The sequence below is a fragment of the Schistocerca cancellata genome, chromosome 5 (genome assembly GCF_023864275.1).
Source record: "Schistocerca cancellata isolate TAMUIC-IGC-003103 chromosome 5, iqSchCanc2.1, whole genome shotgun sequence".
NCBI classification, from domain to species: Eukaryota; Metazoa; Arthropoda; class Insecta; order Orthoptera; family Acrididae; genus Schistocerca; species Schistocerca cancellata.
Genome location: NC_064630.1, coordinates 339910839 through 339927883, shown reverse-complemented (window position 1 = coordinate 339927883; position 17045 = coordinate 339910839). Strand labels below are relative to the sequence as shown.

Below are 17045 nucleotides of genomic sequence, written 5' to 3'. Positions count from 1 at the left end.
TGCTGCGAGCATGTGAGGCAGTAACAAAAGTATATAAGCGGAACAGATATGGCCAGGGGATCTCCATAGTGAAGATATGGGCTGCAAATGGGGAAATTCATTGAGATAAGTGGCTTTCACAAAAGGCAGATTATTATTATCTAGAGCTTGTGAACGAGTCACTCGAAAATGGCCAAGTTGATTGCAGGTTCATGTGCTGCTGTCGTGAGCATCTATGGAAAGAGTTAGAAGGACAGTGAAACTACCACTACGCGTTAAGTGGTTGGACGACAATGACAATGACAAGTGGAGTTTGGAAACGTGTCTGCTCTGTAAAGAAGGATAATTGGTTCAAATGGTTCAAATGGCTCTGAGCACTATGGGACTTAACATCTGAGGTCATTAGTCCCCTAGAACTTAGAACTACTTAAACCTAACTAACCTAAGGACATCACACACATCCATGCCCGAGGCAGGATTCGAACCTGCGACCGTAGCGGTCGCGCAGTTCGAGACTGAAGTGCCTAGAACCGCTCGGCCACTAGTGGCCGGCAAGGATAATTGGTGATCTGTGGCATCTCTGCTGTAAGAGCACAATGCTGGTGCATGCAGAAGTTTTTCACAGCACACCATTCGTCATACATTGTTGAACATGGAGCTCGCAGCAGACCACATTACATGTCCACATGTTGTTCCCATGACATCATCAGTTACGATTGCAGTGGGCATGGGACCATTGGAATTCGATCGTTGATAAATGGAAACGTGTCAGCTCTTCAAGTGTATCACTTTTTTGCTACCATAGGTCGATGGTCGTCTCAACAAACGCCATCATCATCAAGGTACCAACATACCAACGAACTGTCAGATCCGTAATATGCACAATCAGTGACGGATTTCGTTCCAAGGATGGACAAACAAGCTATTAAGCAAGTGCTCATAATGTTTTGGTTCATCAGTGCAGTTAATTGAGCATTAAAGATGCATAAGCAAATGGATTAAATGCAGATTACACTACTGTCTGGGTGAATTTTACGTTCTTTGGGTACATTGAAATGGCGCCTTGCAGAACCGGTATCCTCTCCATTGCATGACCCCCCTGAACTCTCGCAATTCCCAGTGTCCTCTTCGAGGGGAAACTGAATGCTGCTGCTTATCTGCTGAGCGAATATGTTCTCGTTTCTACGTAAAAACAAGGGAAAGCTGCAGAAAGTTCCCACTCAAACTTAGAAAAGCATCATTATGATTCATGAGGTTGGTACTGATTTCGAACAGTCTCGTTCCACTGGTCAGCACCGTTCATATTGTGTCTGATTGTGGGGGCCTTACTTTGGAATGGACAGACCGTTATTTTGGAGGGAAGGAAACAACTTTCTCATGCCAGGGAAGTGCCAGTGGGAAACTCCTGTTCGATGTGCAGACAGAAATGCAAATTTCATCTTCGAGCACCCTCAGGAGAAAGCTGTGGCGACCGGTGGCACCATCCTTGTGGCAAATGGATTAGTGCCAGAAACTGTCTATGATACGCATTTCGGGAAATAGAGCAACTACCACGAAAATTGGCTGCCACTGAGGAAGTGCCAATTGTTATTGTGTGTTTAAATAGTTTGAAACTGTTTCTATTAATGAAAGTACAAGAATTCATTCAATGACAGTATGTGGATATGTTCATTAATAGGTTGCTTACTTCTACAGGTGATGTGCTGTAATGAATTATTGTGTTTCTACTTACTTAAGGCAGATGTCAGTCTGTTGTAGATACTCACTAGTTCTGGGATTTTTCGTGCCTATTCATGACTGTTGCTGCTCCAATTTGGCGGTCCATGCCGAGCCTGTACTGAAAAAAGCTGAGTGGGCATACGTCCGCTTCTGGGCGTAGTTTGTTGAATCCCATGAGGTTGCTTGGTCACATGAAATTTTATATTTTATGTTCCACATTGTAGGGTGTCTACCACTTATGTAAAATGGTTGTGTACCATGGTAGCTGATTTGTTGTTGCCTGTACTCTGAATTATTTTGGTAGTATAAATCACTGCAGTAACAAAAGATTACATTTCCTCATTAAATTTTAGTAAATTGTTCTTCAGGTTGATCATGGTTTTTGAGTAAATAATTTTTAACTCATTTCACTAAATGTGTAATAGGCCATAAGTGCTGTGATTCTACATCTACATCTACATCCATACTCCGCAAGCCACCAGACGGTGGGTGGCGGAGGGTACCTTGAATACCTCTATCGGTTCTCCCTTCTTTTCCAGTCTCGTATTGTTCGTGGAAAGAAGGATTGTCGGTATGCTTCTGTGTGGGCTCTAATCTCTCTGATTTTATCCTCATGGTCTCTTCGCGAGATATACATAGGAGGAATCAATATAATGCTTGACTCTTCGGTGAAGGTACGTTCTCGAAACTTTAACAAAAGCCCGTACCGAGCTACTGAGCGTCTCTCCTGCAGAGTCTTCCACTGGAGTTTATCTATCATCTCTGTAACGCTTTCGCGATTACTAAATGATCCTGTAATGAAACGCGCTGCTCTCTGTTGGATCTTCTCTATCTCTTCTATCAACCCTATCTGGTGTGGATCCCACACTGCTGAGCAGTATTCAAGCAGTGGGCGAACAAGCGTACTGCAACGTACTTCCTTTGTTTTCGGATTGCATTTCCTTAGGATTCTTCCAATGAATCTCAGTATGGCATCTGCTTTACTGACAATCAACTTTATATGATCATTCCATTTTAAATCACTCCTAATGTGTACTCCCAGATAATTAACCGAATTAACTGCTTCCAGTTGCTGACCTGCTATTTTGTAGCTAAATGATAAGGGATCTATCTTTCTATGTATTCGCAGCACATTACACTTGTCTACATTGAGATTCAATTGCCATTCCCTGCACCATGCGTCAATTCGCTGCAGATCCTCCTGCATTTCAGTACAATTTTCCATTGTTACAACCTCTCGATATACCACAGCATCATCCGCAAAAAAGCCTCAGTGAATGTCCGATGTTATCCACAAGGTCATTTATATATAATGCGAATAGCAACGGTCCTATGACACTCCCCTGTGGCTCACCTGAAATCACTCTTACTTCGGAAGACTTCTCTCCATTGAGAATGACATGCTGCGTTCAGTTATCTAGGAACTCATCAATCCAATCACACAATTGGTCTGATAGTCCATATGCTCTTACTTTGTTCATTAAACGACTGTGGGGAACTGTATCGAATGCCTTCCGGAAGTCAAGAAACACGGCATCTACCTGTGAACCCGTGTCTATGGCCCTCTGAGTCTCGTGGACGAATAGCGCGAGCTAGATTCCACACGATCGTCTTTTTCGAAACCCATGCTGATTCCTACAGAGTAGATTTCTAGTCTCCAGAAAAGTCATTATACTCGAACATAATACGTGTTCTAAAATTCTACAACTGATCGACGTTAGAGATATAGGTCTATAGTTCTGCACATCTGTTCGACGTCCCTTCTTGAAAACGGGGATGACCAGTGCCCTTTTCCAATCCTTTGGAACGCTACGCTCTTCTAGAGACCTATGGTACACCGCTGCAAGAAGGGGGGGAGGGGTGAAGTTCCTCCGCGTACTCTGTGTAAAATCGAACTGGTATCCCATCAGGTCCAGCGGCCTTTCCTCTTTTGAGCGACTTTAATTGTTTCTCTATCCCTCTGTCGTCTATTTCGATATCTACCATTTTGTCATCTGTGCGACAATCTAGAGAAGGAACTACAGTGCAGTCTTCCTCTGTGAAACAGCTTTGGAAAAAGACGTTTTGTATTTCGGCCTTTAGTCTGTCATCCACTGTTTCAGTACCATTTTGGTCACAGAGTGTTTGGACATTTTGTTTTGATCCACCTACCGCTTTGAGATAAGACCAAAATTTCTTAGGATTTTCTGACAAGTCAGTACATAGAACTTTACTTTCGAATTCATTGAACACCTCTCGCATAGCCTTCCTCACACTACATTTCGCTTCGCGTAATTTTTCTTTGTCCGCAAGGCTTTGGCTATGTTTATGTTTGCTGTGAAGTTCCCTTTGCTTCTGCAACAGTTTTATAACTCGGCTGTTGTACCACGGTGGTTCTTTTCCATCTCTTACGATCTTGTTGGCACATACTCATCGAACGCATATTGTACGATGGTTTTGAGCTTTGTCCACTGATCCTCAACACTATCTGTACTTGAGACAAAACTTTTGTGTTGAGCCGTCAGGTACTCTGTAATCTGCTTTTTGTCCTTTTTGCTAAACAGAAAAATCTTCCTACCTTACTTAATATTTCTATTTATGGCTGAAATCATCGATGCAGTAACCACTTTATGATCGCTGATTCCCTGTTCTGCGTTAACTGTTTCAAATAATTCGGGTCTGTTTGTCACCAGAAGGTCTAATATGTTATCGCCACGATTCGGTTCTCTGTTTAACTGCTCAAGGTAGTTTTCAGATGAAACACTCAAAAAAATTTCACTAGATTCTTTGTCCCTGCCACCCGTTATGAACGTTTGAGTCTCCTGGTCTATATCTGGCAAATTAAAATCTCCACCCAGAACTATAACATGGTGGGGAAATCTACTCGAAATATTTTCCAAATTATCCTTCAGGTGCTCAGCCACAACAGCTGCTGAGCCAGGGGGCCTATAGAGACATCCAATTACCATGTCTGAGCCTGCTTTAACCGTGACCTTCACCCAAATTATTTCACATTTCGGATCTCCGTCAATTTCCTTCGATACTATTGCACTTCTTATCGCTATAAACACGCCTCCCCCTTTACTGTCCAGCCTGTCTATGCGGTATACATTCCAATCTGAGATTAGGATTTCATTACTGTTTATGTCTGGTTTCAGCCAACTTTCTGTCCCTAGTACTATGTGGGCATTGTGACCGTTTATTAATGAGAGCAGTTCTGCGACCTTTCTATAGACGCTCCTGCAGTTTTGCTATTAGCTCATTAATATTGTTATTCCCTGTTGCATTTTGCCTACTCCTACGTTGCCGCGTCTCAGGAGGCGTCTTGTCGGGCCTAGGAAGGGAATTCTCTAACCTAAAACACCTACGTGTGCACTCCATACGTACTCCGCTACCCTTGTAGCCGCTTCCGTCGTGTAGTGCACGCCTGACCTATTCAGGGGGACCCTACATTTCTCCACCCGATAGCAGAGGTCGAGAAATTTGCACCCCAGATCTCCGCAGAATCGTCTGAGCCTCTGGTTTAAGCCTTCTACTCGGCTCCAAACCAGAGGACCGCGATCGGTTCTGGGAACAATACTACAAATGTTTAATGTTTAAATTTTGAAGTAACTTGCTCTCACCTAAATGGTAATTTTAGAAATATGTTGCTGTTTTTATTTGTTATTTGTCACCTTTAAATGTGCCAAATAAATCTTCAGTGCAACTGTCGATGGTGATTGCCTGATGTGTCACTTAGTCCCATCCTACCACCCCACAGCTTATTGTGCTGAGCTTGTGTCGTTGTGTATAAGTTGAATTATATGCTGTGCTGACACATCACGTATTTGCTGCACTTCCCCAGACTACAATGCAATGTGGTAAGTGGAAGAATACTATGTCCTACTATGGGTTATTCTAAATGATGGACCCATTTTCAAAAACTTCGTATTTATTCAAGTGCACATCCAAAATGAACAAGCTTGATACCAATGAAAATAGGAAGTTTCAAAAAAATTTTCATAATGTTTGATATAATTTTATAAATTTGGTAATTTGTAATTAATTGGTGTTTAAGAATTATTTAATAATTAGAAACGTGATAAATGTTTAATGTGGCCACTGTCGGCTGCATTTCAGACATCGATGCAGTAGTCGAACTTGTCCCATACACGCAGAAGCATATCTGCTGTTATTGAATGCACGACAGCAGTTTTGGTTCCGCAGATCATTCAGTCATTCCATCCAATCAACGCCAGGATCAAAGAGGATAAGCGACATTGCAGATTAGGACAGGTGGAGAAATCGGCCGTGGCAGAGCACGCACTGAGACCGACCACATAATAAAATTCGACGACACGAAGTTCTGGCTGTAGAGAAGCACTATCACACCTGCTCGTTCAGAGAAGCTGTAGAAATACAAAAACACGCGAATAGCTTCAACAGGAAAGAGGAAAGCCTTCAGGTAAACGGATCCTGGCTTCCTGTACTGCAGCGAAGGACCATCGCAGGTAGCAACAGGAGAACAGCACCGGAAATGACCGCAGAAAAGCCCTCGGATGTTGATGCGCCAGCTATGTATAGTCTGTGGCCGCGAGCTCGGCTCCAGTTCACCACCAGCAATGGAGAGTGAAGCTCTGGTAATGCCAGCCACTTGTGATGTCGAAACGTCAGTAAAATCATCAGACGAACGTCGGCCGAAGAACCCGAGACAGAAGCCAATAGACAGTTTGGCAACAAATGGCCAAGAAAGCCTTAACAATTTTGTAAAACTCTGAACCTTAGTCTTTTCATTGGTGTAAGCTTGTTCATTTCGACCTGTACTTGAATACATGCGAATTTTTGAAAATGGGTCCATCATTTAGAATAACGCTGTATATTGTTAACAGCTTGTTTGGATGTCATAACTGAATGATACTATTAATTCTTCTCAAGTATTCACAGTGGCAGGAAACGTATGTTTACTATAATTCACTAAAAAGGTTGCAATATGTATGCTACTTAAAATCTACTTAACAATTGCATGACAGGGCAGCACTAGAAATGAAACATGGCAACATAATAAGAAATAATCAATAACAGTTATTAATAGTAAGATACAAATTTGCACTTACCTTTGGTAGCAGTATGGTGCATGGCACTTGATTCCGTGTAATGAAGTCTAAGTTATTTTACTGTCTCTTGGCAGTCTAAGGTCATTGTCTCTGTGACTAAAGTGCTATTCAAACACTCATAGTTCCTGCTCTCATTACTCGGTGAATTACGAGTGCTAGGTTGGAAGTGTAATCTTCTGAATGGTACTCATAGGACTCTATTCCATAGCGTAATTACTGGAACTGGTGCAGCATAGGAACTGTGCGCACTGGGTGATTTGTAGAAACTGCTGCTGATGCTTGAACTGAGAGAGAACCCTCGAAATATCGTCTTTTGTGTCTGTTGGCGGAAGGATCTCCCTGTGTGCCACTACTCGGCGGAAGCGAAGCATTCTGTTGTTGACAGCACTCTCTCTGGCGACTGGCAACACTCTCAGTGACTGGATATGATGTGCCGATGGATGTGGGATTGAAGCAGAAGGTAATCCTGATTAGCGAACTCGTTATAGAGGTGGTTACTCGGAACAGGGGAGGTGCCAGTATTAGTGGTTGTGCCTGTGTGCTGGTGGCCTGTCATGGTATTGCTGTGTACCTCTTTCCATTTACACAACACAGCATGTTTGTGTCTACTGTCCTAGACATCTTTCTCATTAAGAATATGGTAGTGCTCACTTTGGACACTATTTACAGAATGAGAAGATATGAGTCCTAGAACTGTTATAGTCCTCCCGTGTTGACTGTTCATCAACAATGACACCCAATAATTTGTGACTCTTTACTTCTTTGAGAACTGAATTACCTAGTTCAAGCTGATATTGTTAGCCTTTGTAGTTTTATTTGCCCACAATTTTACGATGTTTTATATACCATTTACAAATAAGCTGTTTTCACATAAATATATAGAAGCCTCCCATAAATTTGCAGAGGTATTTGATTCCTGTTCTTCTAAATAGTCACATTTTACTATGAGTCAAGTTTCATCTACAAACATTACTACATGTTCACCTACTTCTAATGCCATTACCTATTATGAATAAAATTAAAAGATGGAATCCCAGAACTCATCCCTGTCATACACCAAAGTTTACTATCCAAAAATTACAGTGTGCAGTCACTGCAACATTACTTGTTTTGTTCTTTACTTCGACATACTGCTCTCTGTTTGCCACAAATGGTTTTATGTTGTCAACTGCCTTGCTGCTGATACCATAAAAGCTTAGTTTGTGTGTCAGTCTGTTGTGATACACACAGTCAAATGGCTTTAATAGTTCGAGGAAAACTCTGTAGACTTTTTTGTCCTCATCTAACATCATGCTGTGCATTACTGAATGTGTTATTCTTCTCTACAAAATAATATATTGTGTGTTTCAAGATATTGCTGTCTGAACAGTTTACTGTGCACAACCAGCCATACCTTCTCACCATATTTCTGAGAGACGGTCAGCACAATGTTTATCATCGTTATTATTGGATTTGGCCTTTGACATTACTTACAATAGCAATACCATTTGTGCCATGACTTTGCAACCTGCAGATGCTCTGTGAATGAAACTGATTGCAACCCAATAATGTGTACTAAAACAGCTGAGGTGGTTTTCATTAATCATTAACATTAATGTAAGCTGTGATGTTCAAGATAATCAATATAGTTTCCACTATTTTATATTAGACAGTTACAATAGTAATTGGCCTCTAGTTTGCCAGGCTTTTTCTTAAAACTGCACTTATAAATATGCTTAACTGAACTCTGATTTAGGCATTTGGAAAATATCCTATTTATTTCAGTTTATCAAATCAGTCAGAGGCCACTAACCAATGTACTCAAGTAATACCGTCTTTTTTGGGGGCTTTAGACTATGTATTATTCTGGCTACCTCTAATTCTTTTATTTATTATCTAGCAGCAGAAAAATACATCCAATGACATTGGAGATGTAATTCTTGTTTCCTGTGCTGGGAACTACTGGTATCTTTAATACGTTTTCTGACTTCTTCAGCATACTGTTGATTAAGAGAGTTGCTGATATCATTTCGATCTCTGCATTCCTTCCTGTCTTTCTCTAAAATTATATTACTGCTATCTTTCCTATCAGAAACTTTGTTATACACATTACATAGTATGAAACAGTTTCAGAAATGTTTTTGGGAGTTAACATTTCATTTTGGTAAAAATTGTATTTAGTTTCTTTTATTATTCAATTGTATAGTTTCTTCATGTCCTCATAAGTCTCAGTGTTGGCCATAGTTTTATTTATCACGTAATTTTCCTATTCCACTTCAGATCATTCCTTGTATAATAATGTCCAATTTGTTCCATCCCTTAGTATTTCTCATATTTACATTTGTAGGTACAATAGGGCAGAAAGTATTTATGTAGTAGCCCAACACTGATCAAAAGAACTCCTCACTTTCCTCTATGTTATGTAATGAGTGTATTTTCCTTCAGCCTTTTCCTTTTAGTAATGCGTGTGGTCTATTAAAACTTTTTGGACTTATCCAACTAAATTCTGAGAGCATTTTTCACAGCAAATATTGTTTCCTGATATTTCAAATTATTATCCATAATGATTTGAGATTTATTACTTTACAGTTTGCCCGCCCTTTAATTAAATAATCTATCAATGTTTATGAGGTCTGACAACATATCTTGGGCTATGTATACTTATCATGATCCACCCTCTACAATTTGTATGTGGAGCATGCTAGTTAAATGTTCCATCACATCTCTTGTTTCTTCAACTAAGCTTGCTGGTATCTCCTACAGATATTGGACATGATGTTGTTGCCAATATTTCTTAATGACATGAGAGTTTTTCTGTCACTGTGTACTGCATTTGCATTTCTGCCACAATCGTGTGAAGTCCATTCACATGAGTTGCAGATAATATTAGTATCACACTCTTTTCTTTCTTCTGACATGTCCTAATATTTGTACAGTTTCTAATTGCCTTTCCTCAGCACAGTTTGTGCATTCATTAGTCTCAGGCCTAGATTGCAACATACACTCCTGGAAATGGAAAAAAGAACACATTGACACCTGTGTGTCAGACCCACCATACTTGCTCCGGACACTGCGAGAGGGCTGTACAAGTAATGATCACACGCACGGCACAGTGGACACACCAGGAACCGCGGTGTTGGCAGTCAAATGGCGCTAGCTGCGCAGCATTTGTGCACCGCCGCCGTCAGTGTCAGCCAGTTTGCCGTGGCATACGGAGCTCCATCGCAGTCTTTAACACTGGTAGCATGCCGCGACAGCGTGGACGTGAACCGTATGTGCAGTTGACGGACTTTGAGCGAGGGCGTATAGTGGGCATGCGGGAGGCCGGGTGGACGTACCGCCGAATTGCTCAACACGTGGGGCGTGAGGTCTCCACAGTACATCGATGTTGTCGCCAGTGGTCGGCGGAAGGTGCACGTGCCCGTCGACCTGGGACCGGACCGCAGCAACGCACGGATGCACGCCAAGACCGTAGGATCCTACGCAGTGCCGTAGGGGACCGCACCGCCACTTCCCAGCAAATTAGGGACACTGTTGCTCTTGGGGTATCGGCGAGGACCATTCGCAACCGTCTCCATGAAGCTGGGCTACGGTCCCGCACACCGTTAGGCAGTCTTCCGCTCACGCCCCAACATCGTGCAGCCCGCCTCCAGTGGTGTCGCGACAGGCGTGAATGGAGGGACGAATGGAGACGTGTCGTCTTCAGCGATGAGAGTCGCTTCTGCCTTGGTGCCAATGATGGTCGTATGCGTGTTTGGCGCCATGCAGGTGAGCGCCACAATCAGGACTGCGTACGACCGAGGCACACAGGGCCAACACCCGGCATCATGGTGTGGGGAGCGATCTCCTACACTGGCCGTACACCACTGGTGATCGTCGAGGGGACACTGAATAGTGCACGGTACATCCAAACCGTCATCGTTCTACCATTCCTAGACCGGCAAGGGAACTTGCTGTTCCAACAGGACCATGCACGTTCGCATGTATCCCGTGCCACCCAACGTGCTCTAGAAGGTGTAAGTCAACTACCCTGCCAAGCAAGATCTCCGGATCTGTCCCCCATTGAGCATGTTTGGGACTGGATGAAGCGTCGTCTCACGCGGTCTGCACGTCCAGCACGAACGCTGGTCCAACTGAGGCGCCAGGTGGAAATGGCATGGCAAGCCGTTCCACATGACTACATCCAGCATCTCTACGATCGTCTCCATGGGAGAATAGCAGCCTGCATTGCTGCGAAAGGTGGATATACACTGTACTAGTGCCGACATTGTGCATGCTCTGTTGCCTGTGGTTCTATCAGTGTGATCATGTGATGTGTGGCCTACACTTTCTCCCATCTTTCTCTTCAATATGTTACGCAAATGTGATGTACTGTACCTATCACGTTAAAAGTAACACGCGCGCACGCGCACACGCGCCCGCACGCACACACACGTTAGTAGTACAGGTGAAATTAATTTTGGCTCCAACAAAAGAAATCTGTCCTGTCAGAAGTTCTTGTTGTGAAACATTGTTTGGAGTGTGTTACTAATTTTTCAAACTACAGAAGTGGAACAGTAATGTTTTTGTTATTGACATTGCGCATGCACACACAATGTCAATAACAAAAACATTACTGTTCCACTTCTATAGTTTGAAAAATTAGCACATTAGTATTCAATTTTCTAGTTTCTACAATCACAGGAAAGAGTGTTTTATTAAACAGTTGCTTTAACTTTAAAATGCAATACAGTAATGCATACTACATATACTGTCCAACTTAAGGTAATCAGTTACCTTTGTTTGCTTTTTTGCATTTAAGGTGAGTGTACACATTTGACACTTGATGATGCATTCATTTTAATGCGTTATTTGAAACCAACGATCTGCAGAAAACAAGAGTTTGAAAATAAGCATTAAGCCATCATTACTAATCACGAAATATGCAACAAACAAATTAACACTGGATGCTACAGCCTACATTAACTGATTTTTGAAATTTGGTGTTCACGTAGGATTTAGACAGGACCATTAGATTTCACTGTTATAGCAAATATGTTGTTAAAATCTGTGTCCCTATAAACAGTATTTACAGTAGATCCTTGACAGCCAGCAACCTTCCAACTGCAAAACACAAATGGCTGCACACAGGAATAGCTATCTATAGTGCAGTGACACTACTGAGGCATTTTCCCAGTCTTTTGCTAACTCCTGCCATGCCCAGCCTACTGCAACTGTCACGGATCAACTTAGGTAGGTTCAACTACAGCTGTAATCTAAGACAGACAATTTGTTCCCTTTGATTTACAATGGTTGTGTGTGTGTGTGTGTGTGTGTGTGTGTGTGTGTGTGTGTGTGTGTGTGGGCGCGCGCGCGGGTGTATGTGAGACAGAGAGAGAGAGAGAGAGAGAGAGAGAGAGAGAGAGAGAGAGAGAGAGAGACAGAGAGAGAGAGAGAGCTGTTTTACTTGGAACACATTTACATTAACCAGATGATTTCAGAAATTTCCCATACATGTGAATTAAATCATGCTTGGCAACCAGAACTTTGTCGCCCAGCAACCTTAACAGCTCTAAGTGTGATATATTTCCATGAATTATTGTACAAAGTAACACATACCTCCACTTTAATATTATCGTATTTATCAAAATTTATTCCAGAACTGATGCCCTGTCCAAAAATTTCGTCCTCATCTTCAGTAGGTGGAGGAGGTATATAATTTTCTCTTGGTCTTTCAGGTTCAGCTACAAGAAAAGTAAGGTTACATAAAATTCTGCATTTTAAAAAGAATTCAGTTAATATACTAATGAAACACTGAGTGAACAATAACTTACTCTTATTATCTTCTCTCCCTCTGTTGTCTTCTCTTCCACCTCTACCTCTTGATCTTCCACCACCTCTGCTGGAATAAGAATCTGAGTCCCTATCCTCATTATCATCATTATCAAATCTTCTACCACCACCTCCCCTACCACCTCTTCCAGAACCTCTGCCTCTCCCTCGTCCTCTTCCTCTTCCATTACCATGACCTCGACCTCCAAAACCTGAATCACCATTTTCATCTAATCCTGGACTGTCAAAATCATTTTCTTCATATGCTACAAAGCCTCTTCCACGGCCGAAGTCAGTCCCCCTGTCAAAAGGTGCCTGAAAAATACAAAAACAATAATTTCAACTAAATTTCTCAGCTACTGAGGAAAGTTACCACCTTCATTTAACACAAGACCCAAAGCATCTTAAAACCACGTTTTTGTTAGCATATGCTGTAGATTTCAATTAAAAATCTTTATTCATAAAAAGTCTAAAATTCCAACATTTCATTTCAGCATTGTCAACTACAAAGCCAAATCAAAGGGTAAAAATACTACCCATTTATCTGCAAATCAATATTGTCATGGAAACGAAGGTTACTTTTCAGTCATGTTGTGGCACACACTGATGAGATAGCTCCATCTTCAATTCACGAGGCTGAACACTATCAAAAAACAATACTGGATAACTTGCTAAAGCAGTACCAAACAGTTACAGACCAGATAAGGAAGCATCTATTTTTGGCAAAATTCTTGTGTAATTTTTTTGTACACCATTAGGCACACAAATTTAAAAAGTTGGCACGCTACACAAGGGAAGACAAAGCCCTATGGCTTTGAAAGTAACTGGTAAAGAAACCACTGACTGGGGGGACTGAAGTGTGTGCTTTCGCAAAAACCAAGTTTTTTCTGAAATAGCCTTTTTCTTTTTGGCTGTATTGAAGCTTTCAACAAATTACAGTTCTGTTTAGTAGCAGCAGCATTTTCCCCACTGGTGAACTGAAAATGCCAGAGGCATTTCGATATTTTTCTTTTCACACCCAATTCAATAATTATAAAATCTAAGGAGTAATAATCTCCATCTTTTGAGGGCATTCGTAGCCATGTGACTCTTACTTTAAAGCACTATGGATAGAATTGACAAGGCACTTAGTCCAGAAGTAGAACCAAAAATAATTATATGCACACTGTGGAATACTAACAGCAGTCTCCATATGCAACAGATTTTGTTTTTTAATTGCTATAGTGTGGACACTGTAGTGGTAGACAGCCATGAGCATAAAGTAGAATTCTGACTGCCGGAGAGGAGAGGAACTGTGCAGGGAAACTAGCCCTGCATACCTCTCCCCTGCCACCTGTAACTCACATTTTGAACATTAGTTAAAAACATTCATATTCGTTATAAGACACTAAGTCACAAGCATGAGTACATTGCATTATGCAGTGTGAATCTTATTCCGACCATTCAAGCCCTCCACAATTTCCGTGGCACAAGGGACTCTAGCAATACCGATATGACACTGTTTATGCTTTTTTTGGTTTGGAAACACACTAAACATGTACTTAGGCACATTATCCTTCCAAATTGTCCTGCTTCAGATGATGTGCAATACCAGTACTCGGGGATTTGATATCTGTGTGCAGAAGAAAGCTATTTCAATCAATCTCAAAATAGTTAATACGGATATAATTTGCTATGAAGTAGCATCCTACAAAATTTTGTATGTGGAGACAATTTTCATCTATATTCACATTTATAACGAACTGAGTTTTTTCGAGTCCCTACAAATAGTGATGAAGTCTGAGGATCTAGTTCATCAAAACAGAAATCCATTCCCAACCTGTAATGAGAAAATTAACACTGGAAAGTTACTCTGATATGGTAAATCATTCTCTCACAGGTAAATTTTAAACAGAAACTGGCAAACACAAATTCTAACTGTTGAATGATTTATGCATGTAATATTAGCTGTATTTTACAATATCTATTTCCTCTGCACTATTGTTTTCTGTAACTAGACTGCTGCCAGCAAATTAAACACACATAAATGCCAAGAAACATTCTAAATTAATGTCACAGAAACAACCATTAAATAAACTGAAGCTATTGTACAAAATTATGCTATATCAAACTTAAGTACTGTTTATTAACAGTAATTTGAAAGATGGTATTATTAATATTGCTTCACGAATATAGTAGCACAAATCACACTCACCTCAACACTTGTAGAACTTGGACCATCATCCCACTCGTCAGACATAATTTAGGACTACCTGCAACATGTTTTAAAAATCATACACAAGTACATACAATGGTGTAAAGACCAAATTCTTATAAATCCATAGAAAATAATTTAATACATAAGTTGATTCAATACATTATGCCACTTCCTCAACATCCACTCTCACTCCCACAATGGAATGTAACTGGGGCAGCCACTCAGCAATGTCTATGAGAATCTCCAGACCCGAGTGTGGATAAAAAGAGCATACTGACAGTATTTATTTTCTTTGGGTATTACTTCTTTGAATGTCAGTTGAGGTGGCAGACTTAATAGGTAGAGCTTTTACGTATCAGTATCTTACTTCCTGGTACTGTTTAGCATAATGAACAAAGAAGAAAAGAGAAAGAGAAGTAGGTTGATGGAGTTAAAGGGACCAAACTACAATGTTATCGACATCATTAGACTCTAAAGTCTTTGTCTTTCAAGCTGGGGCTAGTCCCCAGAGGCAAAGTACACAAAAGATAAATCCAAATATACTTTATTTTATACTAGACTCAAGGAAGCCAACAAACAAAGCAAGCAGAAGTGTGAGACAGGTAGAAGAGTGACAATGGCAGAGTTGCCCCACCCAAAAGGTAGCTGGAGGACACAAAGACATTATACAACCAGAAGCATACCCTTACACTTAAGTGCCTGGCAGAGGGTTCATCAAACCATTTTCATACTACTACTACTACTACTACTACTACTACTACTACTACTACTCTACCATTCCCCTCTCAAAAAAGGAATGCCTAAATCTTTCCATTCGAGCTCTGATTTCTCTTATTATGATGATCATTTCTCCCTACGTAGGTGAGTGTCAACAAAATATTTTCACATTCTGAAGAGAAAGTTGGTGACTGAAATTTCGTAAATAGACCTCGCCGCAACAAAGACCGCCTCTGTTTCAGTGACTGCCGCCACAACTCGTGTATCATATCAGTGATACTATCACCCTTACTGAGCGATAACACAAAACGAGCTACCCTTCTTTGCCCTTTTTTTATGTCTGCCGTCCATCCTACAAGGTAAGGATCTCACGCCGCAAAGCAATATTCCAGCAGAGGCGGACAAGTGTAATATAGGCTGTCTCTTTAGTGGGTGTGTTGCAGCTTCTAAGTGTTCTCCCAACAAAGCGCAGTCTTTGTTTTGCCTTCCCACAATATTATCTATGTGGGCTATCCAATTAAAGTTGTTCGTAATTGTAATTCCTAGGTATTTGGTCGAATTGACAGCCCTTAGATTTGTGCGATTTTTAGTATACCCAAAATTTATCAGATTTCTTTTAGTACCCATGTGGATGACCTCGCGCTTTTCTTTGTTTAGTGCCAATTGCCACTTTTCGCACCGTACATAAATTCTCTCTAGATCAATTTGTAATTGGAATTTATCATCTGATAATTTTACTAGATGGTAAATTACAGCGTCATCTGCAAACAATCTAAGGTGGCTACTCAGATTATCACCTACATCATTTATGTAAATCAGGAACAGCAGAGGGCCTACGACACTACTATGCAGAACGCCAGATGTCACTTCTGTTCTACTCAATGATTTACCATCTATCACTACAAGCTGTGACCTCTCTGAGAGGTAATCACAAATCCAGTCACACAACTGAGACGATACTCCATATGCACGCAATTTGATTAATAGTTGCTCGTGAGGAATGGTGCGAATAAAGAGCTAGCTGTGTTGCACAAGAATGATATTTTCTGAATCCGTGTTGGTCATGTCTTAGTAAGTCATTTTCTTCAAGGCGATTCATAATGTTCGAGTACAGTATAAGCTCCAAAATCCTACTGCAATTGAGATCAGTGATGTGGGTCTGTAATTCAATGGGTTACTCCTATTTCCGATCTTGAATATTTGTGCAACCTGTGCTACTTTCCAGTCTTTAGGAACAGACCTTTCGTCAAGCAAGCAGTTTTATATGACTGCTAAGAAAGGTGCTATTGTATCTGCATACTCTGAAGGGACATGATTGGTATACCATCTGGACCAGAAGACTTGCCTTAAGTGATTTGTTTCACAGCACCTAAGATATCTACTGTTCTGGTTTCAAATTCTGGAATATTTACTTTGTCTTCTTTCTTGACGGAATCACGGGAAACTGTGGCACCATCATCGGTAACATTTCCTTGCTATCGCGCAGTGACAGCACTGACTTTTTTTTACCACCAGAATCTCTCTGCATTTTCTACCATATTTTGAGACACTGTTTCATTGTGGAAACTATT

The 17045-nt window shown here is 41.0% G+C and overlaps 1 protein-coding gene across 21 annotated transcripts in view; it reads right to left on the bottom strand.

The window, feature by feature from the left end:
* LOC126188933 (ATP-dependent RNA helicase vasa) overlaps window positions 1-17045 on the bottom strand; it is a 135417-nt gene that overhangs the window by 68607 nt on the left and 49765 nt on the right. For 4 of the 21 annotated variants that reach the window (XM_049930657.1, XM_049930675.1, XM_049930656.1 and 1 more), the window contains 3 exons: window positions 14755-14812; window positions 12563-12875; window positions 12348-12472 (listed from right to left, as the gene is read on the bottom strand). The exons of 9 other annotated variants lie outside the window; for them this stretch is intronic. In XM_049930657.1, the coding sequence (XP_049786614.1) occupies window positions 12348-12472; window positions 12563-12875; window positions 14755-14799 (483 nt within the window). In that variant the 5' untranslated portion in view covers window positions 14800-14812. The remainder of the gene's footprint in view (window positions 1-12347; window positions 12473-12562; window positions 12876-14754; window positions 14813-17045) is intronic. 8 more of the 21 variants (XM_049930665.1, XM_049930674.1, XM_049930663.1 and 5 more) reach the window with 4 other exon arrangements.